The 24,963-nt window shown below is 39.5% G+C and overlaps 2 protein-coding genes across 3 annotated transcripts in view; one reads left to right on the top strand and one right to left on the bottom strand.

Moving 5' to 3' along the window:
- Positions 1 to 363: 363 nt before the first annotated feature.
- Positions 364 to 4,408, bottom strand: LOC118377958 (proteasome subunit alpha type-1-like). Its single transcript, XM_035764887.2, has 10 exons — positions 4,258 to 4,408; positions 3,516 to 3,560; positions 3,326 to 3,427; positions 3,119 to 3,222; positions 2,931 to 3,019; positions 2,742 to 2,812; positions 2,529 to 2,658; positions 2,377 to 2,456; positions 807 to 911; positions 364 to 649 (listed from the first exon to the last, which is right to left on the bottom strand). The coding sequence occupies exons 1-10, from the start codon at positions 4,258 to 4,260 to the stop codon at positions 590 to 592; spliced, it is 789 nt and encodes a 262-aa protein (XP_035620780.2). The 5' UTR covers positions 4,261 to 4,408; the 3' UTR covers positions 364 to 589.
- Positions 4,409 to 5,305: 897 nt separating this feature from the next.
- The window catches only part of LOC118377957 (cGMP-inhibited 3',5'-cyclic phosphodiesterase 3B-like), a 79,127-nt gene continuing 59,469 nt past the window's right edge, over positions 5,306 to 24,963 (top strand). For both annotated transcript variants that reach the window (XM_052484007.1, XM_052484006.1), the window contains exon 1: positions 5,306 to 6,462. In XM_052484007.1, the coding sequence (XP_052339967.1) occupies positions 5,572 to 6,462 (891 nt within the window). In that variant the 5' untranslated portion in view covers positions 5,306 to 5,571. The remainder of the gene's footprint in view (positions 6,463 to 24,963) is intronic.

The raw sequence follows: 24,963 nt of genomic DNA, 5'->3' as shown, positions 1-24,963 counted from the left end.
ACAAGTAACATACATTTGCTCTTTATGAAATATTGAATTGTAGATTTTGTTTATCCCCCATCACTTGGTATGGCCCAATCCAGATGGTTGACCAAGCCACATTATATAAGGCTACCATTTACCAGTGATTATGATTCAATAAAGTCCATAGTAATCCCGGTTTAGTCATGATGTTTGAACATCTGTTTTTCTTTTTTTGTTGTTCAAAGTTCAGTTGGTGCTTAGGTATAAATAAATCCACTTCAGTTCCTACCTTCTCTTTGAAAACATCCACCGAGTGGCCACATAAGAACATAGCAATGACAATGCAGTAATGAGAAAATATAACATCACATTTACATTTATTTTAACGAACCAGACAAGTTCAGAAAAAGTTGTATTTAATGACAAAAAATGAATGCAAACATTGAATGGCTAACAAAAATCATAGGTAGTCGACTTGAACATAATGGTAATTGTTCTCCATGTTGATACAGTTACAAGTGAGTGTGGGTGGAATATTGGTTGTGGACAGGATGCCATCCAATGACTGAAAGAATCAGGGATAAGAGCTTTGTCATCTTCACACTGTCTGGGACACATTTCAATCTCAGAGCTCCATGGGCTCTTCTGGCTTCTCTGCTACCACCTCGTCGTCTGGCTGGGCAACCTGCAGCACAACAAGAGGACAAGGCATGTGCATTGTCAGGTATGGAGATAATAAGATTATTGACGGTACATTATTCAGTTAAGGCAATAACCGTTCCTCTTGACAAGTTTCCTCTGAGAAAATATTTGTATTTAAAATTTGCCACGTAGTTTTTTACCCTTCTCTGTGGCCTCTCCTCAAGGCCTTCAAGGAATGATGCCACATCGCCATCATCGTAGATGGTGAACTCCATGTCCTTGCCAACAATCCCAACGGACACATTCTAAAACAGCAGACAGTAAGTTGTCAATCTGTGATTTAAGTTGTGTTCCGATCCCCTACCCTTCTCTCTGAACCCCTCATGAATTTAAAAACATTGGATTAGTGTAAGAATGGCTAGGTGTTTTCACATAATAGTAGTTATACCAGTCCATCCCCTCATGGGGAGCAAATGAGAGCCCACTTCAGGGTGAGGAGTAGATAATTGGACAGTAGCCTGATGGAAAAGTCTTAAGATTACTACAAGCTTCACTTCATTCATCAACGTGCACGTGGGTGCAGTGGGATTGTTGGAGCAGGGGATATGTTTTGGTAACATGATTTCCTTGCTGGTCCCACTCCCATTCAAATCAAAATGTATTTGTCACACGCACCAAATAAAACAGGTTTAGACCTTAGTGAAATGATTACTTGATTTGATATGCAGGGTTTACCGGTACAGAGTTAGTTGAGGTAATTGAGGAAACATTTACATGTAGGTAGAGGTTTAGTGACTCACAAGGGGTGATAGCAAAGTTTTGTAATGTTATTTATTTTTATTAGTTGCAAGCTGGCAGCCTGGCTAGCTGGCTTTAAAAATAGGAAGCTAGCTAGCCTTTTTAACATCTCACATCTATCTCCATGTGAAATAATCCGATGTATAATTTAAACATATGCACTGGCAAATATTTGTATACTTGCAGGTTTAACTACAGATGGGGGAACAAAGCTTCCTGAAGCTGAGGTTTTCAAGACAATTGTGTCAAATAGGTTAATTACTCAAAGCTTTAATTAACACAGTTTACGCCTACTGTTCAAAATCATTTAGAGCAGCCAAATTAGCGTGTGCTCAGCATAGCCTTTTTGTCTTCTACCAAACCAATCAGGTGGTTGTTCGACGATATGAAGCTTCGGACGTCATTAATAACGTTATTCTGATAAAGTGATACAGGCATTGGCACAAAGTACACTTCTTAGCGATTTTGACACATGCCTCAGAGCTCAGGCATCAAACGTAACATCACTAAGTGTAGCCCAAAACATTATCCCAGTTTGATGTGCTGCTTGTGTATTAATTCCCATATCAGCTAAAAACAGAACATCATAATGTTTTGCTCACAGAGAAAAAAGAACATGGCTAGCTAGTTGGCTATAGCAGGTTCTACCATTTCACAATAGCCTGATAGTTATAACTTCTAAACAAAATACCTTTTTGGGTGGATTCTTGTTTATTGGTTATCAATGGAAATTAGGCTACTTGATTAATAACCTATAGATCAGATTGAGGAACCAAGTGACAACACTGCCCCCCGCGGCTGCGGAAAGAATGATGTGGCGCATCTCAATTTTCAGGTAGTAGAAAAGCATGTTGAATACCGGATGGTATTACAAGAAGCTGCCCCTTTTGTGACAGAAAAATGACATTCCAACATTGCGCTACGCTCTGAATCTTGCATCTCCATACAGCTTGAAGTAAGCTTAAGGTTTACCTTTGTGGTAAGATCTTGTTCTGCAGGTAGAGTTTCTCTCAGTCCCCGGAGGCCATGTTGAACCAGGTCATTCAGTTCACCTACAAGACAGAATGAAAGTTTTACAACGTGCTTACATCAGAAGCAGAGAAGAAAAGGCTTAAAATACTCACAGTCGAGAAAAGTGTCCATATGTCTTTCCAGGTAGGTACGTGCAGACTGGGAGCGGGCCCCTATGGACATGGCCTTGCAATCAAAGTAGTTGGCAGAGGGGCAGGTCTGGAAAATGTGTGGCCCCATATCCTAGAAGAGACAAACAATATTAGATATGTCATACTATTCCACTCATATTTATAGAGGGACAAACCAACCAAAACACATCTTACATCATATCCTGCGATGAGTAACCCCACACCATAAGGCCTTCTTCCATATCTCTGTGTAGGGATCTGGGTTTCTGAGTGCTAGGTCAAGGTGGATTGTCTTAGTTGCAACGGTGTAAAAACTTTTAAAATGACCAATATAGACAATTCATGTTAACCATCATAAAAACTAAATTTGTGGTAAAAGGATACTGCTTCCAATTAGTGTGACCAAGCGGGACACAGGGAGAGGCCGATCAAACACAAACCTGGAGTCCAGGCACTCCTGACGCATAAAGTTGCTGAAGGAGTATGATGGAAGAGAGAAGTGTTAACCTCAGAAGAACACGGTCTAATTTTCTTCAAGAATATGAAAAACCATGCACAACAGATCCTCTTACCAGAGTAGCCTTGCATCAGCAGTGAGGCCAGCAATGGAGATGCCAATATGGCTGTCGACATGTAGAATTTTCTTCTGATGGGCAGCCAACTCGGACTGAGCTCTCTGGACAAGAACACAAAATGAGGATTATAAATAGACAACATTTACACTACTTTTCATATAATTATGTCCTTGAATGCAAATGTAAAATCAATGTAAATTGTACCTTCAGAGCCACAAGCACAGCATGACTGCGAGATTTCAGACCCACTGTGGCAGATCCTTGTTTCACTGCTTCCATAGCATATTCAATCTGATGAATACGCCCCTGAAACACAAAACAGTGACCTGTTATGAGTCACAAATATTGCAGCTGAAATTGCTAACTGTTATGTTACCTATATTTGCAGACTTACCTGTGGACTCCAAACTGTGACATCATTGTCGTACTGGTTGCGGAACTAAGAAAAATACAAAAATTAGTCCACAATCTAGAAACCTACATGTTGCTGTCGTCATATACAATATGTCATCATTGATTCCATAATAGAAATCAAGTTCCATTTGCATGTGAAAATGTTATCATGGAATCCATTATTGCTACATTGTTTATATTTATGTTGGCTGCCCAAAGCCCACTTTTGAATGGTAACAGTTAGTTCTTAAGTGTCTTTAACAAGGCAACGATTCAGCTAAAACAGCGCTGATTTAACTAGCTAGCAACACAGCTTGGTCTTCACACAGTGAAGTTCGACTTCAAGTTGTGAAGAAGTAGCTAAGCTCGCTAACGTTAGCTGAATAGATAACATTAGCTTGCTAGCTACTACCATTGATTCAAATTGTAGCTATGTCCAATAACATTAAGCAAGAAGTTAGCTACTCCTATCATATTCTACCCAAAATATGGGATTAGGGATGCAGCCATAGCATTTGTTGTTGTTTTAGCTAGCTTTCTATTTCATTACCCTTTTTTTACCGGTACAGTAGCGTGGCTAGTAAACTTAACTAAATGCTTACTCATTGCTGGATAGCTAACTAGTTAGCTAGGTAGCCTTTCCATCCAACTACAGATAACAGAGATTTCTGGTGCATTTACTTAATATGTTTGCATTCATTTTTTATATATCGTACATATTATATTATTTATTCCAAGCTTACCATGATGATAGAGCTTTCCACAAACAAGAGCCTCGGATAACCGATGGGTGCTTGATTACTTTTCCTATTGATGTCTGCGCAAAGGGAAACAAGTAGATCACAGAGAGGGGGAACCGCGTTCTGTATTTTTCTCTCTGCCAGATGTGATGTGAAATTATTCACCAGACACTGCTGAAGAAATCATTAACCCCCACAACACACAAAGTAAAAACGTGCAATTACTCAATACACCTAATGTTAAACATAATCTACAATCTCGTCGAAATAACTATTTCCCCTTGAAAATTTCGATTTTGAAGGTGCGTTCCTTATTCTTACATAAATATCACTTGCTTTCTATGATATATCCAAATAGAGTTCCGTCTTCTCTGATATATGTAGTGCTCAAAATATGCAATTCCTTGGAGGAACATTGCTTTCATTTACAAAGTCCCATTATAACACATACAAAATAGGTATTCTAAGATTAAGCATTTTTTCAAAAATGAAGTGGTAAATTTCGTTAGTTGAACATATTTGGAAATCTTTCAATATCACAGGCCTGCCAGAGTAATTGGGCCTAGATAGGGGTACAATAGCCTGGCTGTGTAATTACACTAGAAAATAACTACTACTATTATTACTACTACTTCTACTACCACTAATAATAATGACTAAACCTTCAAATAATGGGCCTTATTGTTGGCCAAAATGTACTTTATCAATCATAAAATCCTAAAGAAACAGATCAAGTTGCATATCTGTTTGAATGAAAGATCATTTGACGTTTGGATTTTGTCCAAAGTAACGCAAGCAAACTCAGGTAAATTGATAAATGCACACTTTCTTTAACCTCACTGTCAACATGATGACGTTGTTTTTAGCTGTACATATGATCTTTTTTTTTTGGGGGTTCAGTGTATTTTGAACGCGTTCAGACAATGCAATTAATTGTCATTTAAAAAACGCGTGCACTAAAATTACAAAAAGTTAACGCGAGCTGATTAACTCCGCCAGCCTTAGATTTTATATAGCAGCACTCTTCTTCCGTTTTCTGACCGACCATGAGAGTGCACGGTTTGTTCTAGTGCTGCAGAGCGCGTGCCTGTGTAGATATGTAGTTTTTGTAGCGGATTGTCACATCTAGGCGGCGACACGGAGTCCCTTTTATCTAAAAACAACAACATTTCACCTTCTCTTTCTTTTAGTCAAAATGCTTGAGCACGTTTGAGTGACCATGGAGTGCGTTTGCCGTCATGTAGTTGAGTCTTAATACGTCGAGAATATTGGGAAACGGAAACTTTTGAAGGAATCCAAGGAGCTACAGTTGAAAACATGGCTGTTCGCGAGGAAGGAGAGGTTTTGCACAGTAAAATCAGGCACCACGATGGGGTTGCCAATGCAAACAGCACAGAGAGCTTCAGGAACGGCTATGTGAAGAGCTGCGTCACCCCTTTAAAACAAGACCATCAAAGGGGATTTTTGTTTAACATCTGTAGGTTTTGCAATGAGGACATTCTGAATTCAAAAATATTTCGAATTTCTGGCCTATACCTGGGTGCATTCGCAATTTTTGCAGTTTCGTTGCTTATTTCCAGGAGCTTACAAAGTGACTTCAGCTTTTGGGATTTGCGGACTTTTCTGTCGGGCTTCTCTCAGTCCATCAGCCCTCTCTTTAGCATAGGCTGTGCATTCTTCTTTTTGACCTTTTATTTAAGGAGGAAAAAGAGGGAAAGTAATACATGTTGGCTTGTGTCACTGCCAGCATCATGTTACTTAGGGGATTTTTTAGTTTTGCGGTTTTTGCAGTGGGGAGAGGACCAACACCAGATGCAAATGTTTGGCAGGTTGTTATTCGTGTTGGGGTGTGTGGGTCTCCTAACACTGATCCCCACTTTGAAACTCAAACACAGTGTTCTGATCCTGGTGTTTGCCAGTGTTGTGTGGTTGGTGTCTTTCACCAGTCTGAGCTGTCTGCCTGCACTCCTGAGACCCGTGTTTGCGTGTTTGGCGGGTGTCTCAGGCTCGCTCTTGTCCCTCTGTTTTGACCATTATTACCCGTCGAGGGAAACGCCGAATAGGATCTCCAGCAACGAGGAGAAAGTCCCTGTGATCAGACCCAGGAGAAGATCCAGTTGCGTTTCTTTGGGGGAAACGTCGACCAGCTATTATGGTAGCTGTAAAATGCCTCGCAGACCTTCGTTACCGTGCATATCCAGAGAACAGGTAGGTAATGGGCTGGCATAAAGTTCATAATTGCCTTCATTCATTTGTGCAAAAAGTATCACTGACTGCTCAGAGTGAGCACGTGCCCAAGAGTACACAACCTTGAACCTGTGGTCTCCAGCAAGGAGGCAATTAAACCCCATATCCAGAATGCATAGGCCTACAGTAGTCCAGACAGACAATCACCCCTACACTGCTGAACTATTCACCATCCAGGTCATTCACCTCTACTCACACCAAATAATCGTCTCTTGAAATAAACTATTCTGATTGTCCTGCAATAATTAAACCCATATGACTAAAACATGCAGCCACACGTTAATTTACCCAAGTGACTTTTATTCAGACATTCTATTCTTGTTTGTTGAGTGTTGTGTTGATGACAGGAAAACCTGTCAAACAAGTTAAGTCCAAGTTCAAGCGTGATCACTTATGGTAGAGTAATCAATGCAATGATCATTATTTAGTGATTCACTCACAAGTGTAATTTTCATATAGGCTTAGAAAATAAGTGGTTAGCGCTACATATTGACTAATCTCTGAAGTTCTCTATAAGGTTATTATTTCACTGTAGTTAGGATATCCTGGTGTGAGGCCACTGCAATGGAAAGTGGGAGTAACATCAAGTGTATTTATTTGGCTTCAACACTCACTGTATTCCAGGCAATGTATTGTGACCACGGAGGATATTCAGTCCCCAATAGTTCAAGATGGAAGATATTCATCCAAGACCCCCCAATAGTCAAACATCCTGTTCACACTTACAGTAGATTGTAAACAAACAATATCACTGACCCAGCTGAGCAAGGCAAGCCCTTTTTAAAGGTTCTGTCTGTAAAATGTTATAGGCGACAATTATTCATTTTTTTAAATGCCCCTTGATTTTATGAAGACAACTTGATGACTTGACAACATATTACTTTCTTATGCATGCCCAATCATAACATTCAGGGATGTGAAATATTGCTAGCTTGCTTACATTTTCAATATCTAAGCTCAAGTACCAATTGTGTATCAGAAAGAAGCTGTTTTTGGAAGGACAGTGCCCTTCACTCTGACAGTAAATAGACCTCAGGCGTTAACATCAAATTATGTTCCATATTTTAAAACCCTAAAGGAATGTAATTCATTTAAAGATTTATAATAACAGGCTATTTGTGTGTAGAAACTTTATGGATTGCAGTCTGCTTTCATTTTATTATCAGTGATGGTAGCTGATTCTAGGTTATTTGTGAAATATTTAGGCGTAATGTCACACATTAACAGTAAGAGTTTTCAAATCCAACGAGGGCAATATGTTCAGCTGACATTTTAGTATGTGCTCTGCCCTCTCTGACCATATTAGATTAGCCTATTATATTGTTCATTATCAGTTTGATTTATCCGAATGTAGTTTTGCCTCTCTGATTCTGTCTGAACCTGTGACGTTTTATAAAAGTGACCTGCCAAATATTGTTTCAGCAATAGCCTTTGTTGTAAACTGGACGACCTTAAATATGAAGATTATTCTGAAAAGATAAGACACATAAGCTGCATAAAGGATGTTTTATTACGGTGTTGTAATAGCACACTTCACTCATACAACACAACATTGAATTTGGTCTTTGTTCATTTGACTCATTGTCCTTCAGTGGATGTTGTCAGGAATAGATTGCAGACTCAAGTCTGGATACTACCATACAGGTCTGGTCTAGCGTTAATGTTGTCAGGCAGTGAGGGGCATTGGTGTAGACCAGTATTGATCAGTGAAATAAAGATGTCACTGCCTGTTGTCCAACTGTATTGACTTAACAAGAGAGGATAGGAGTGCCAGCATCACCCAAAACGTGCTACTGTCCTAACTGAAGGACCATATTTTAATATCGCAGGCAAGGACGGGACGTTAAGAGTGTGATGTGCACGTCAGGTTCAGTGTCCACAGTCAAGTCCTGAATGTGACACTTTGTCATGATGTAGTGTAGACTAATAGTAATTAAGTCTAGCTCAAATATGGTCTTAGCAGACACATTCAGTTTGGAACTGAAAGGACGAACTCAAACGTAATACTAACCATAGATCATACTTGTCATCCACACATGCATAGATTACTGGACTTGTTTGGTCACACATTAAATGGCATCTCATGTATCATGACATTACATGATTTGTTAGTCATTGATTCATCAGAAAATATATAGTAAAATCATTTATATTTTTTGGGGTCAGCACATGATGCTTATGACATGCTGTGTGGAATGTGGAAAAGACCAACTCATGTCAACTTGGAATTTTTTATTTATTTTTACCTTAAAAGAGATTGTGTCTTGCAACATTGACAATGTGGAAAAATACACAATTTATCTAATATTTTCCACAAATGAACAACAGCACCATATAGGATCAGTGGTCAACCACATTTGGGTTTGCTTACAAAGTTTACACACGGTCCCTGCTTTTGTCCTGAAGCTCTGTTGGTATTGACATGATGGTATGCTGTGTGTCCTGTTCTGCGTTAGATCCATTTGTTGCCAGCCAGTGATGCATTTAGGCCTTGTTTGTTAAATGTTTCTAGTTTCCACACAACAAATGTTCAGTGTTAGCTGCCAGACACGTATCAATACCAACACCTTTTGATATGAGACCATGTGCAGCTGAAATCAAAATAATTTAGTCTTTGAAAGACAACTCTGTTTTAATAGGCCTGTCTCTTGCTGGAACTCTCACATGATAACTACAGTTAAAGTCGGAAGTTTACATGCACCTTAGCCAACTACATTTAAACTCAGTTTTTCACAATTCTTGACATTTAATCCTAGTAAAAATTCCCTGTCTTAGGTCAGTTAGGATCACCACTTTATTTTAAGAATGTGAAATGTCAGAATAATAGTACAGAGAATGATTTAGTTCATCTTTTATTTCTTTCATCACATTCCCAGTGGGTCAGAAGTTTACATACACTCAATTAGTATTTGGTAGCATTGCCTTTAAATGGTTTAACTTGGGTCAAATGTTTCAGGAAGCCTTCCACAAGCTTCCCACAAGGTTGGGTGCATTTTGGCCCATTCCTCCTGACAGAGCTGGTGTAACTGCGTCAGGTTTGTAGGCCTCCTTGCTCGCACATGCTTTTCAGTTCTGCCCATAACATGTTTTATGGGATTGAGGTCAGGGTGTTGTGATGGCCACTCCAATACCTTGACTTTGTTGACCTTAAGCCATTTTGCCACAACTTTGGAAGTATGCTTGGGGTCATTGTCCATTTTGAAGACCCATTTGCGACCAAGCTTTAACTTCCTGACTAATGTCTTGATATGTTGCTTCAATATATCCACATAATTTTCCTTTCTCATGATGTCATCTATTTTGTGAAGTGCACCAGTCCCTCCTGCAGCAAAGCACCCCACAACATGATGCTGCCACCCCCGTACTTCACGGTTGGGATAGTGTTCTTCGGCTTGCAAGCCTCCCCCTTTTTCCTCCAAACATAAGGATGGTCATTATGGCCAAACAGTTCTGTTTTTGTTTCATCAGACCAGAGGACATTTCTCCAAAAAGTCAGATCTTTGTCCCCATATGCAGTTGCAAACCGTAGTCTGGCTTTTTTATGGCGGTTTTGGAGCAGTGGCTTCTTCCTTGCTGAGCGGCCTTTCAGGTTATGTCGATATAGAACGAGTTATACTGTGGATATAGATACTTTTGTACCTGTTTCCTCCAGCATCTTCACAAGGTCCTTTGCTGTTCTGGGATTGATTTGCACTTTTCGCACCAAAGAACGTTCATCTCGAGGAGACCGAACGCGTCTTCTTCCTGAGCGGTATGACGGCTGCGTGGTCCTATGGTGTTTATACTTGCGTACTATTGTTTGTACAGATGAACGTGGTACCTTCAGGCGGTTGTAAATTGCTCCCAAGGATGAACCAGGCTTATGGAGGTCTACAATTCTTTTTCTGAGAATTTCTTTTGATTTTCCCATGATATCAAGCAAGGAGGCAGTGAGTTTGAAGGTAGGCCTTGAAATACAGCCACAGGTAAACCTCCAATTGACTCAAATGATGTCAATTAGCCTATCAGAAGCTTCTAAAGCCATGACATCAAGTTCTGGAATTTTCCAAGCTGTTTAAAGGCACAGTCAACTTAGTGTATGTTATCTTCTGACCCACTGGAATTGTGATACAGTGAATTATAAGTGAAATAGTCTTGTCTGTAAACAATTGTTGGAAATATTACTTGTGTCAAGCACAAAGTAGATGTCCTAACCAACTTGCCAAAACTATAGTTTGTTAAAAAGACATTTATGGAGTGGTTGAAAAACTAGTTTTAATGACTCCAACCTAAGTGTATGTAAACTTCCGACTTCAACTGTATGTAGGCCTTGTTATGGAGCACTATCACATTCTTCTCAGGACTCTGACTTTTTTTTACAAGGAGCATGTGTGCGTCTAAGTTGAAAAATGTAGGAGCACACAGAAATTTAGGAGCACAATTAAAAATATGAGGTAACAAGCCAGGTTCTTTATTAATTGTGCAAGCATGACGGTCATGAATCTGTGCTCAGTGTATTCTCCACCGGCTGCGGTATAGTGAAGTAGTCATTGCAACAATTATCATCTGGGTGATTCTTATTTATTTATTTATTTTTTTTGGGGGGGGGGGTGCACAGATGCTCCTAAATGAAAATTCATGGTAGCACAGAAAAATATTTTATTTGCAAGTAAAATGGTCGCACTGTAGAGCCCTGCTGCTACATTTCGCTCTGCTGTTTTTTAAATGTGGAACACAAAGTTACACCATACTATTTTTGTATGTAAGCCTTCATACTGTGCTTGACACTCCTTTGTACACCTACTAATACAGTTCAAATACCTATGATATAGGTCTACTTCATTATGAATTATATAGGTCAACAAAGGCATGACTAAGGAGGACCATAATGCAGAGAAGAGAAAGTTTTACATCTCATTTGCATGTCTATCACCTCACTTTGTAAAATGTCATTCTGAAACCTTCTCTGGTATTAGGTTAGACGTTCTGAGCGTAAGACTTAGTGTCCCAGTGATGAATGATCAGTGATAGGCCATAAGCACTGATACAGTATTTCTTATTTTGGACTCTGATACCTTACATTTTTAAAGTTTGGTTTACATTGGCACATCAGTCATGTTTTTCATAGAGATACTGAAGTTTGGATTTCAGCTTGATAGTTCATGCTAAAAAGCAATGAATAGTACAGCCAAAACAGCCAGGCAAAAGAAGTCCAGATGTCGACTAGTTTGGCTCTTAAGTTTTGGACACAGTTGGACAAACGTCTTACATTTCAAATCAGATCAAATCACTACATAATCATCAGTGTGTTATCTTATTTATTGTGTTGTTTTCAAGATTACTTGACATTCTTTGAAATTTATTGCAGTTTGACTTTAAGGGTGACGTCATCTGTCCGCAAAACAATCCTCGCAGAGCACAAATAGGCCTAGAACATAATACACGCAGTCGCAGTAGCCTTCTTTTTACCATGTCTGTGGGAAGGTAGGGACCATTTATGAAGAGTTCAGGTAAACAGTGTAAAAGTGCTTTGCACATGACATTGCCATCAGCAGTGGGCCTATTCCAAACTATTTAAAAAGTAACTTTGGGCATCTTTGCTTGCGTTGTATGTCGGACAGACACTGTAGCTCATTGTCTTGTAATTGTACCCTCCCTCATATAGATAGTACAATTGTCATACTTTCAGGGGATGTTACTGAGGAAGGTACATTGAACTTGTTCTCAACTTGGTTACCTGGTTAACTAAAGGTGAAATAAAAACATTGAATCTGTATTCTTTGCTGACTAGCAAATGGCTGTGAACGTGTTGTGAATGGAGAGCAACATTAAGCTTATGAGCGTCTTACTTGGTTGAGATAAAGGCGCCACACTCTGTCCTGTGATCTTATGACCTAGCTAGTACAACACCTCAGCCTCTCCTGCACTTCCTGATTCTCTTTGGAAACTTAGTTTCCATACATTACGCTTGCACTTTTTAAGTGTTTTAGCCAGTTGGTAGCCAACAGACCCCGTTGTGGTTCCTAAACTGATGGACTAGCCAACTATAGTGATAATTGGTCATTGCAGTTTTGTGGGAGTATCTCATTGTTGTGCGGTCTCACGTCATGTCTGGCCTCGTGGCTTCTCCACCTGATGAGCCCAGCTAACAGGCCCTCTCCCTGCCCCTGCCTGTGCGTCACAGCCTTCCTTCCCACAGTGTAATGGCTATGTCATCAGCGCAGCCTACTACGTCTTTAAACCCAACTACAGTGGCATGGACCAGAAGGTGCGTCTAGTGCTGCTTGAAATCTGTTTGACGTCTTGTGCATCGTCTGTTTGACATTGAATTATTAGTTTGCGTTGCACAAACTCAAAAGAAAGCAAAACCTAACCTGAAACTGTGAACAAGGGCCTACAGTAAAACAGGTGTCCATTCCTGTCCCCAGTGATGGAACCTCCTCTACCTGAAATGCAATTTTGGTTACAGAAAACAGGAGATTGACAAACATATTTTCAACGCATGGTCCTGTGCTCCTATAGTATAATGTCAAATCAAATCACATTTTAATGTGCCAGTATTCCTATAGTATAACGTGCCAGTATTCCTATAGTATAATGTGCCAGTATTCCATATTATCAATAGAACAATTAAACAATTGAGTTCACACAGTGAGTCATGTTTTGAACTTGTAGTTGTATTAAAGGCTTGATTTCTGTAGTAAGATGGACAGCCTACATGATTAGGCAGTATTATATAGGCTAGTATTATTCCTGAGGTATTACACTGTTGTTATCATGTTCTTTTTTTCAGTGATAGAATAATGGTAAAATACTGCACACATGAGAACGGTAGAAAGACCATACAGTGCTTTTACCTGTATAGGTCACATTTCTCACAGAATAAAACAGTCCTACATTTGTAGCAATGTTTTCATGGAACAGACATGTTGGCCCCACACTTCCTAAAGAGTTCAGACAAATGAAAAACAGTCACTTTGTCTATGCATAAATCAAAGTCGTTGCATGTCTTTTGGGAAAAAGAAATCCATGATTTGGTACCAGACCGTTTTTCATTCTTTGGGTGGTGTTTGGACTATCATGACAAAATCAGATTTATTTTGTCTATTGTTTGACGTGTGTCATTCCTGCGAAGGGGCAGGTTGGACATCCTGTGTAGTGTACTGACATCCTGTGACACATCACTACACTTTGGCATATTGGTAGGCTAGATATGAGGACAAATATAAAGTATTTAAAGAGAAAGTGATCCAAGGTTAATGAGTGACTTAAAGAACTTGTCTTACACACACACACACACACACACACACACACACACACACACACACACACACACACACACACACAAAGTAACTGAGCTGTATGTTCTGTCTCTCCTGGTGTGAGTCTATGGGCAGTTGTGGTTTTATCGGTTTATCTTGAACTCATAAGGAAGTTTGTCTGTGGGTTTGGCATTGTGCAGCTGGAGGCATGTGGGTCGGTGTGGTGGGCGGGCGTTGACGCTTGCTGAGGGCCTGTTATCGCAGGTGTTTGGCTTCTCAGCGCATGACTGCTTTTGCTCTCTGAAAAGGACATGGCGGCATGGGCTCCAACAACGCCCTCAATCACCTCCCTACTGCTCATTCAGTCCTATCGCCTCTCCAAATGGATTCTTAGATGTTTAAAGTAGAGGTCGACCTATTATGATTTTTCAACGCCGATACCGATTATTGGAGGACCCCCCAAAAAAAGCCCATGCCGATTAATCGGCCAATTTTTATTTATTTGTAATAATGACAATTACAACAATACTGAATGAACACTTATTTTAACTTAATATAATACAACAATAAAAATAAATTTAGCCTCAAATAATCAAACATGTTCAATTTGGTTTAAATAATGCAAAAATAAAGTGTTGGAGAAGAAAGTGCAATATGTGCCATGTAAAAAAGCTAACGTTTAAGTTCCTTGCTCAGAACATGAGAACATATGAAAGCTGGTGGTTCCTTTTAACATGAGACTTCAATATTCCAAGGTAAGAGGTTTTAGGTTGTAGTTAATATAGTATATATAGGACTATTTCTCTCTATACCATTTGTATTTCCTATACCTTTGACTATTGGAGGTTCTTATAGTATTGCCAGTGTAACAGTATAGCTTCCATCCCTCTCCTCACCCCTACCTTGGCTTGAACCAGAAACACATCGACAACAGCTACCCTCGATGCATCGTTACCCATCGCTCCTCAAAATCTGCGGCCCTTGCAGAGCAAGGGGAACAACTACTCCGACTCAGAGAGAGTGACGTTTGAAACGCTATCAGCACGCACCCCGCTAACTAGCTAGCCATTTCACATTGGTTACACCAGCCCAATCTCAGGAGTTGATAGGCTTGAAGTCATAAACAGCTCAATGCTTGAAGCACAGGGAAGAGCTGCTGGCAAAATGCAGGAAAGTGCTGGTTGAATGAATGCTTACAAGCCTGTTGCTGCCTACCACTGCTCAGTCAGACTGCTCTATCAAATATCAAATCATAATTATAATTATAACATCATAATTATAACATAATAAACACACAGAAATACGAGCCTTAGGTCATTAATATGCTAAAATCTGGAAACTATCATTTTGAAAACAAAACGTTTAGCCTTTCAGTGAAATACGAAACCGTTACGTATTTTATCGAACAGGTGGCAACCCTAAGTCTAAATATTGCTGTTACATTGCACAACCTTCAATGTTATGTCATAATTATGTAAAATTCTGTTAAATTATTTACGGTCTTTGCTAGGAAGAAATGGTCTTCACACAGTTCGCAACGAGCCAGGCGGCCCAAACTGCTGCATATACCCTGGCTCTGCTTGCACAGAACGCAAGAGGAGTGACACAATTTCCCCAGTTAAAATTGCCAGCTAACATGAATTTCTTTTAACTAAATATGCAGGTTTAAATATATATACTTATGTATTGATTTTAAGAAAGGCATTGATGTTGGTGGTTAGGTTCATTGGTGCAACGATTGTGCTTTTTTCACGAATGCGCTTGTTAAATAATCAGCCGTTTGGCGAAGTAGGCTGTGATCTGATGATAATTTAACAGGCAATGCAGGACAAGCTAGTTAAACTAGTAATATCATCAACCATGTGTAGTTAACTAGTGATTATGTTAAGATTGATTGTTTTTTACAAGGTAAGTTTAATGCTAGCTAGCAGCTTACCATGGCTCCTTGCTGCACTTGTGTAACAGGTGTTCAGCCTGCCACGCAGTCTCCTTGTGGATTGCAATGTAATCGGCCATAATCGCCGTCCAAAAATGACGATTACCGATTTGTTAACTTGAAATCGGCCCTAATTATTTGGCCATGCCGATTTTAATCGGTCAACCTCTAATTCCTATGCTGCTTTCCATAGTCTGATTTACATGGCTCTGAAAGTGTCAAAATAGCCGTTTGTGTTTACTAGAAAACTAATGGATCACCAAGTTTTATAAACAATAAGCCGTGGCCCTGTGTTCATGTGACCTGCCGGTCAGTATGTCCTGCAGTGCAGCTGTATGCTGACGACCTCTGTGTGGGGTGAACACATCTGTCTGTTGTTGGTGAGATCCTTCAATGTGTCAGGCGGTCTGGGAGGGAAAGCCCTACGCAACACAGATGCTGCTGCTGCTGCCATTTTAGAGATCTCACTGTGAACATAATGTATTAATGAAGGGATGGTGAGACTACTGATACATCATTCATGGAGCAGGATGGGAGGGGTTTGTGTTTTTGTTTCAGCGAAGGTGTTCATATGATTAAAAATGAATCCTCAGCGGAACAAAGTGAATATATTCGCCCCCAAGTATGGTTAGGGACAGGCAAAAAGGATTTCCCACAAATGTCCTCAGTGTGTTCCTTTTCCAAAATAATTTATATCAAAAATCCACGGGAAGTATTTTCCTCACCAATTAAAATTCTGAAAACAACCCCCTAACAGTCTAGCTATAGTAGGGATCTGCTAATATAGACATTCTGGGCCGACCTGATATTAAAAAGTCTTAGTTGGTATTGAAGAATTTAGTACTCATATTAATATCTGAACCGATCATCCTCCTTTCCACTATCTGCTAGCTATCAATCTTTGTAGAAATACACTTTTAAAAATAATCTTGACTTTAATAATTGATAAATTGTCTCATTATTAAAAGGTCAGTCATTGGTATAAGTGTGTAACCCCCAGATGTATTGCAATGCTGTTGCACTCTTTTTCTTCATCCTCATATGGTCCGTAATAAAAGTTGGAGGAATGAGGGGTGTTGTGTTAACGCTGGCCCCTGACTGAGGAAGCCCAGGCCCCTTGCCTGGATGTGACCCACAGTGTCTCTCTTATAAGACCCTCTTATAAAGCACTACTCTTTATTCTGCATGCTGTCTTACTCTTGACACCCCTCTCTCTGTCAGGCCCTTTGAGTCTGCTTTCTCTCTGCCCCTGTCCCACAATGTCTGCCAGACACATTTTAAGAATAGAAGTAAACTGCATTTAAAGAAATGACAGGCACAATTTAATAAACATAATATCTCACCTAAATCATGCTCTATGGCAAGGTTCCTCATCTTTTTTAATGATTGGACATAAAACACTGTAAAAACACCAGCAATTTTTAATTTGGAAAAGTATTCCCACACAATAGAGATAATAGTGAAGACATCAAAACTATTAAATAACACATATGGAATCATGTTGTAACCGAAAAAGTGTTAAACAAATCTAAAAAAACATGTTATATTTGAGATTCTTCAAAGTAGCCACCCTGTGCCTTTTTATATAAAACAATTTATTTAGTCTTTATTTAACTAGGCAAGTCAGTTAAGAACAAATTCTTATTTACAATGACCGCCTAGCCAGGCCAAACCCGGGCAATGCTGGGCCAATTGTGATTCAGCCTGAAATCAAACCAGGGTCTGTAGTGACACCTCTAGCACTGAGCTGCACCCCTCGAGAGCTTTGCACACTCTTGGCATTCTCTCAACCAGCTTCATGAGGTAGTCACCTGGAATGCATTTCAATTAACAGGTGTGCCTTGTTAGATGTTAATTGGTGGAATTTTGTTCGTTCTTAATCCGTTTGAGCCAATCAGTTGTGTTGTGACAAGATAGGGTTGGTATACAGAAGAAAGACCAAGTCAATATTATGGCAAGAACAGCTCAAATAAGCAAAGAGAAACAACAGCCCATCATTACTTTAAGACATGAAGGCCAGGCAATCCGGATAATTTCAAGAACTTTGAAAGTTTAAGTGCAGTTACAAAAACAATCAAGTGCTATGATGAACTGGCTCGTATGAGGACCGCCACAGGAAAGGAAGACCCAGAGTTACCTCTGCTGCAGAGGATAAATTCATTATAGATACTAGTCTCATAAATCGGCAATTAACTGGACCTCAGATTGCACCTCATGGAGTTCAAGTAACAGACACGTCTTAATATCAACTTTTCAGAGGAGACTGCAAGAATCAGGCCTTCATGGTCGGATTGCTGCAAAGAAACCACTACTAAAGGACACCAGTAAGAAGACTTGCTTGGGCCAAGAAACACGAGCAACGGACTGATGGAAATCTGTCCTTTTGGTCTGATGGGTCCAAATTTGCGATTTGTTTTGGTTCCAACTGCCGTTTCTTTGTGAAACGCATAGTAGGTGAACAGATGATCTCCGATTGTGTGGTTCCCACCATGATGCATGGAGGAGGAGGTGTGATGGTGTGGGGGTGTTTTGTTGGTGACACTGTGATTTATTTAGAATTCCAGGCACACTTAACCAGCATGGCTACCACAGCATTCTGCAGCGATATCCCATCTGTTTTGTGTTTAGCCGGACTATCATTTGCATTTCAACAGGACAATGACCCAAAACACACCTATTTGACCAAGAAGGAGAGTGATGTGCTGCATCAGATCACCTGGCCTCCACAATCACCTGACCTCAATCCAATTGAGATGGTTTGGGATGAGTTGGACCGCAGAGTGAAGGAAAATCTGCCAACAAGTACTCAGCACATGTGGGAACTCCTTCAAGATTGTTGTAAAAGCATTCCAGATGACTACCTCATGAAGCTGGTTGAGAGAAAGCTTTGCAGTCTTCAATGCAAAGGGTGGCTACTTTGAAGACTCTCAAATATAAAATCTATATTTTTAACACTTTTTTGGTTACTACATGATTCCAAATGTGTTATTTCATAGTTCTGATGTCTTCACTATTATTCTACAATGTAGAAATATAAAAAATAAAGAAACTCTTGAATGATTAGGTGTGTCCAAACTTTTGACTGGTACTGTATATCTGCAAGCAAGGTTTGAAATGATTATGTTTTAGTCAGATATTACAGTATATCTGTTTGGGCTTCTTGCGGTCAATTTGCAGTCTACCAATGATTTTAAATTATGTTCCGCCCCCCTGACCTTTTGCTCGAGGCTGAATCTAGTTGATGAGCCCCATCCCTGCACTATGGATTTGTTGTGTCTTTATAGTAAGATATTCCAATTATGATCTCTACAATCTCCTGCAATATAACTTCAGTCACAAAAACTGTCAACTTATGATGTTCCGCTTTGTGTCATTACAGAACCATTTATAGCTCTGATGGACAGACCCGTAATTATGCTGTCAACATTATCTTTCTGTTTTCCACATCCTACTTTGAGTGCAAGTCATGTGTTGACAAGGTCCGCTCTGCAATTCTGGGCCAGATGTAAAAACTGTTTGCATATTAATCTAATTAACCACAATTATTTAAAAGAGCATAGTATGAGTGGAACATTGTGTGATTAAGTATGACTATGTCGTATGAAATATGGCTTTTCAATGTAACATTCAAAAATATCCTGTGAGAACAGGATATTGCGATGTTCCTTTGCCGTATGGAGAGAGGGAAGGGTGGTTTAAACCTGGTCAGGCGAGGGGGAACCATAGATGGACCCCTGTTTGTGTGGTGTTTTGAGAGCGTAAATAATGCTCTTAACTAACTTAACTATACACATAAGGACAGTGCAGCAGGCTGCATAGAGAGAGAGGGGAAGGGAAAGAGTGGGAGGGAGGGAGGGAGGGAGGTAGAGCAAGGCAGTGGAAAAGCAGAGCGCCTCTCAGCTGTCACGTTCTCTTGCTGTAAAGCCATGTGGAATGATATAACATTGACGTCACTAACCAGTGACGTACGAGTGTGACTGCAGGTTTTACTAATCGCCCTGTAGAATTTAGTGACTGCCTCTAGCTGTGATGAGAAGGGGAGAGAATGCAGATACTATTCAACGCTGTATGTAGGACTGTTTAAAGTTGTCAAATAAAATGTATCATTTATCATTTATTTTTGACATGTAATATTCTTGAAACCAAGGTGATTACTTTTTTTTTCTCACATTGAATCGGTTTTGTTTTTTTTGTAAATATTTTCTATGAAGATGAACATTAATTGAATAGAGGAAGTGTTGGTTATTGATGGTCATAATATTTAGCCTAAACTGATTGTAAAATTGCTTGAGTGAATTAGTAATATCTTAAATACTGTATATTTTGAGACAGTTAATGTTTTTCTATATATTAAGAGAATGTCATTTGCGTGCATGTTTCTGGAATGTGGAACATAGTAGTTTGATTAAATATTAAAATAAGGCCATATCTTCAGTCATTCTTTTGATAATTTCTAGCAATTCTGTGATTCTTGACTGAGGAAAAAATATATACACCTACTAGTTGTTGTCTGTGGTCCATCCAACTTATTTTGTCTCCTTATCTCCTCAACTCATGTATTTCCTCTGTAGTCTAGCTCCTCTTGTGCTCAGCTGTAGTGAACCCAGAGATGAGGGACTCCGGAATGACTGAAAAACAAGTCCTAGAAAGCACTGACAGGGTCAAAGCTACAACTGTCTGCTGGACCTAGCGACAGTATGTTGCTTATGGTGTTTAATTAGATTTTCTATAATCCCAAATACACCGTTTTAACCGTTCATTGTCAGTACTATTAAGACATATTGTGAACAGAAATCCACAAAGACAAATATTGTAGCCTGGCATTTGCTTGATAACAATGTAACATGGTTTTCTCAATGTAGCAGTAGCATGATCTATTTTTTTGGATAAGTAAATGTTTTTATTTATTTATTTTTTACTGATGTCAAATGTTGGACTAAGGAATTGAGTCATTCCTCCTTCCTTGCACAAGTTAACGCATGAGCGGTAATCAAATTAGACCTTAAATTAAGGCCACGACACCACTCAGGCCTTTGCACATGGTCAGGGCGCCACACACACACACACACACACACACACACACACACACACACACACACACACACACACACACACACAGCAGGCAGGGCCTCTTCAATAAGGGCAGTAGACAAACACAGGCCTGCCAGACACAAGTCCTCAAAGCTTCCTATAGTCAATTTTGAAATATACATTACTGAATTATGAAAAACATATAAAGCAATACATAGTAAAAGGAACAGATTTTAGCCTTTGAAATGTAACATTTACATTATTGTTACACGAATCATTTTTGAACTAAATAGATAATGGATAGGTAATAAAGGTAGCACATCTCTTCCAGTGGCTATGAGTGAACAGATCTATCCAATATTCACAGTTCTTGACACATTCTGTATATCTGTTCAGTGTGACTCTTAACCAGAATTTTCCGATCTCTGTGTGTGAGCTTGTCAGTTAAATCCAAAACTTAGTTAGCGTTGTTACTTCCATTTACAGATACATAGGGTGCAGCCCAGCTATCGTTGCTGTCTTTGTTTTATTTTTTCACTATTAGATGAATAATACTTGAAAAATTATCAGTCATGTTTTAATAGAAATATTTTTGTATTAGTCTAATATTTTGTTATTATCTTGTATTTCAGCTCACATTAAGACAACTCCTTATTATATCTTAGGTAGATAAAACATACACAGGTATCAGGTATTCTAGCAACTTATTTATTTGCTATTTAAATTGAATGTTATCTTTTTTTATTATTCAATGTTCTCTGTCAGTGGTTTGGTGTTAATGTTCTACTTGGCAGCAGACATTAGGACTTGTTGAATGAAAGGGTTAACAGCAGCAGCGAGGGAGCCAGCCGAGCGAGGTGCTCTGTGTGTTTGGCTGACTGCAGAGTGAAACAGGATGCAGCGACTGCATTGTCAGCCTGCTGGTGTGAGTGCAAACAGATGAGGAAATGCTGGAGCGGGTACTCCAAAACTTGGGTTACCTTGGAAACGGTTTGCGTCATGATCACCAGCAATTAGCTTGCAGCTCTTTAGTTTTCAAGATAGGTCTACCAGGGCTTAGTCCAATGGCTGTTGCGAACGGAATTGTGCTCCAAACAACGCTAGGAAAAAAATGTTTTTTACCTATATTTTGTACTTTAAAAAAAAAAAAATGTTTTCAAAGATAATAAAGTTGATCTTATTTCATATGTTGTATTTTTTCACAGAATGTATATATTTTGAAAGTGACCTGAAGAGTGGTGTTTATTATAAAAGTCAGATGATGAGGCAGAGAAAGTTTGCATTAATTGCTCTTCTAATTAGCCCTGATGTGACATTATTCTTGTGTGTGTGTGTGTGTGTGTGTGTGTGTGCGCGCTGTATGTGGTCGAAACACATGGAACGGTGCATAAAGTTCCCGAGTGGTCGGTCAGTGATGAGTAGTAGTAGTATTATTTAATGGTTATATTTGAGAGTTAAGAGGCTTCTCTCTCTGGGCCTGTGTTGAGACTGTGGACACCTCCACTGATCACAGGGAGAGAAAGCCTACTCTGCTCAACCCAGGGGCAGATTGTTGGAACTGTATTAGCCATATACTCAGCACCTCTCAATTGTTTCAAGAGGAGCAGGGATTTTCTGCATGGCTCATCTGGAAAGGATTATTGCACCATAAGGTTCCCAACAGTTCAAACAATTAAGGTGGCCTGGTAGCTTTTAAGTCGACAAGGAGGTTGTTGAACCTTGCATGCGTCCTGTGAAGGGAAAAAAAGAAGACTGTTTGTTTAGCCCAGTGGCTGGGTAAGATAGGAGGGAGGGACAGCAGGGGAGACCATAACGGGGTTGAGAGGAGGGGTGGTTAGGTGAGATCAGAGATCTAGTGACGTAAGTGAAAGATCTCGGTTGAGTTCTTTGGCTCGCTGGGGGTTGGAGAATGTTGGCGGAATGGGACTGCGAGGATGGTTAGTTTGTTTGCAGTGGTGGAAAAAGTACTCAATTGTCATACTTGAGTAAAAGTATAGATACATTAATAGAAAATTACTCAAGTAAAAGTGAAAGTCACCCAATAAAATACTACTTGAGTAAAAGTCTAAAAGTATTTGGTTTTAAATATTCTTAAGTATTGAAAGTAAATGTATTTGCTAAAATATATTTAAGTATCAAAAGTAAAAGTATAAATTCTAAAAAATTCCTTATATTAAGCAAACCATTTTCTTGATTTATAAATGTACGGATAGCCAGGGGGCATCTCACCTCTACAAGCCTTATTGCTGTTTAGCTGTTTTGGCAATTACAGCTTATTTGCAGTGGTGTAAAAAGTACCCAATTGTGATACTTGAGTAAAAGAATAGATACCTTTTTTAATAGAAAGTTACTCAAGTAAAAGTTAGTCACCCAATAAAATACTACTTGAGTAAAAGTCTAAAAGTATTTGGTTCGAAATATACTTAGGTATCAAATGTAATTGATAATACATACTTAAGTATCAAAAGTAAAAATATAAATAATTTAAAATTCATTATATTAAGCAAAGCAGACACCACCATTTTCCTCTTTCAAAAATGTACAGATAGCCAGGGGCACACTCCAAAACTCAGAAATCATTTACAAATTATGCATTTTGGTTTGGTGAGTCTGTCAGATCAGAGACACTAGGGATGACCACGTGTTCTCTTGATAAGTGTGTGAATTAGATAATTTTCCTGTCCTGCTAAGCATTCAAAATGTAGCAAGTACTTTTGGGTGTCATGGAAAATGTATGGAGTAAAAAGTACATTATTTTCTGTAGGAATATAGTGAAGTTACAAGAAAAAAACTTTAAAGTACAGATACCAGAAAAAACTACTTTAGTAATGCTTTGAAGTATTTTTACTTAAGTACTTTACACCATTGCTTATTTGTGACTGAATAGCACCAATAATCCTGTCTGTCAAATTCAAGATGGCAACTGAACTGTTCACTGTTCTGATGAAACGTTTGCTCCTTGTTCCTCTCACTCAAGTGAAAACAGTGTTAGCAACTGCCGCTTTTACACTAAAAGGCTGTTGCTAGGAGACGGCTGACGTCAGTGGCAGCTACAGAGGAGGTCTTGTGTGTTTGGCTGCTGAGGGCAGACCCCACTGTAAAGGCCAAAACTATGAAGCACTATTAGTCATTGCAATGAAAACCTAAACTTCAGTGTCCAAGGATAACCACTCTAAATAATTGTGAGCATTTCATGCAGAGAAACCTGTGATCAGGAATTACGAGGTAAAAAATAATAAATGCTCCTCTGTCAACCCTGCCAATACCCAACCCCTTGCATCTTTCTCTCTCCTTACTCCCTCGCTGTCTCCTTTTCTCTAACCCCCCCAACACACACACACACACACACACACACACACACACACACACACACACACACACACAAGCTCAAATACCAGTCCAGGAACCCCCTCCGTTTTCAGAGCACATGACATAAGCAAGATTTTGTGGAGAGGGGGGAAAAATCAAGGTTGCCAAGGTTGCTCTGGAGCCTGCTTGCCATTGTTTAGTGTAACCAATTCCCGGGAACCCGTATCTCAATCCCTCTCTCTCTGGACTAGAGCATCTGCCCTATTGTACAGCACAGATCAACACCGCACTGTGCATAGCCTAAACAAATGACACACAAGTTAGGCTTGGCATGTTTATTCATTTTAGTAAAGAAAGTGTACTATTCTGCTGAATGTAAGCAAAATAAATGACTAATTCACACTATTTATTTCACTTAGAAATTCTAGAGTAGGTTGTTTAGACCATTGAAAAATACAATCTTTAATGCATTGAAAGTTCTGTCTGTAAGGCAACAATGTGATAAATGGGTTGATTTGGGGGAACCAGGTTACCTAGATTTACCTCCCAAACCCGTTGTCCTTCTGCCCCTGAGCAAGGCAGTTAGCACACTGTTCCCCGGGCGCTGAAGACGTGGATGTCGATCAAGGCAGCCCTCCGCACCTCTCTGATTCAGAGGGGTTGGGTTAAATGCAGAAGACACATTTCAGTTGAAGGCATTCAGTTGTACAACTGACTAGGTATCCCCCTTTTCCTCTGGATAAATACAGTGCCTTCAGAAAGTATTCAGACTAGATTTGGGCGGTATACTGGGGTAGTTTTTCAATACTGTCAATACCGTCCAATAAAAAAAGGTTTTCAATACGTTTTAATATTTGTAGTTACATGCAACACATACATTCGGCAGAAAATAGCTTCATTGTCATCAGATGACAACAGAAGTGCAACAACTATTTGGCTGGCAGC

The sequence above is a fragment of the Oncorhynchus keta genome, chromosome 2 (genome assembly GCF_023373465.1).
Source record: "Oncorhynchus keta strain PuntledgeMale-10-30-2019 chromosome 2, Oket_V2, whole genome shotgun sequence".
Taxonomy (NCBI): Eukaryota; Metazoa; Chordata; class Actinopteri; order Salmoniformes; family Salmonidae; genus Oncorhynchus; species Oncorhynchus keta.
This window is presented reverse-complemented; position numbering and strand designations above follow the sequence as displayed.

Bases quoted from the DNA above. Each gene is read 5' to 3' on its own strand.
- LOC118377958 (XM_035764887.2), bottom strand. The intron at 3,428-3,515 runs GTAAGTCTGCAA...TTTGTGTTTCAG, and splicing joins TCACAGTTTGGAGTCCACAG to GGGCGTATTCATCAGATTGA. The intron at 912-2,376 runs GTAAACCTTAAG...CTGCTGTTTTAG, and splicing joins AACAAGATCTTACCACAAAG to AATGTGTCCGTTGGGATTGT.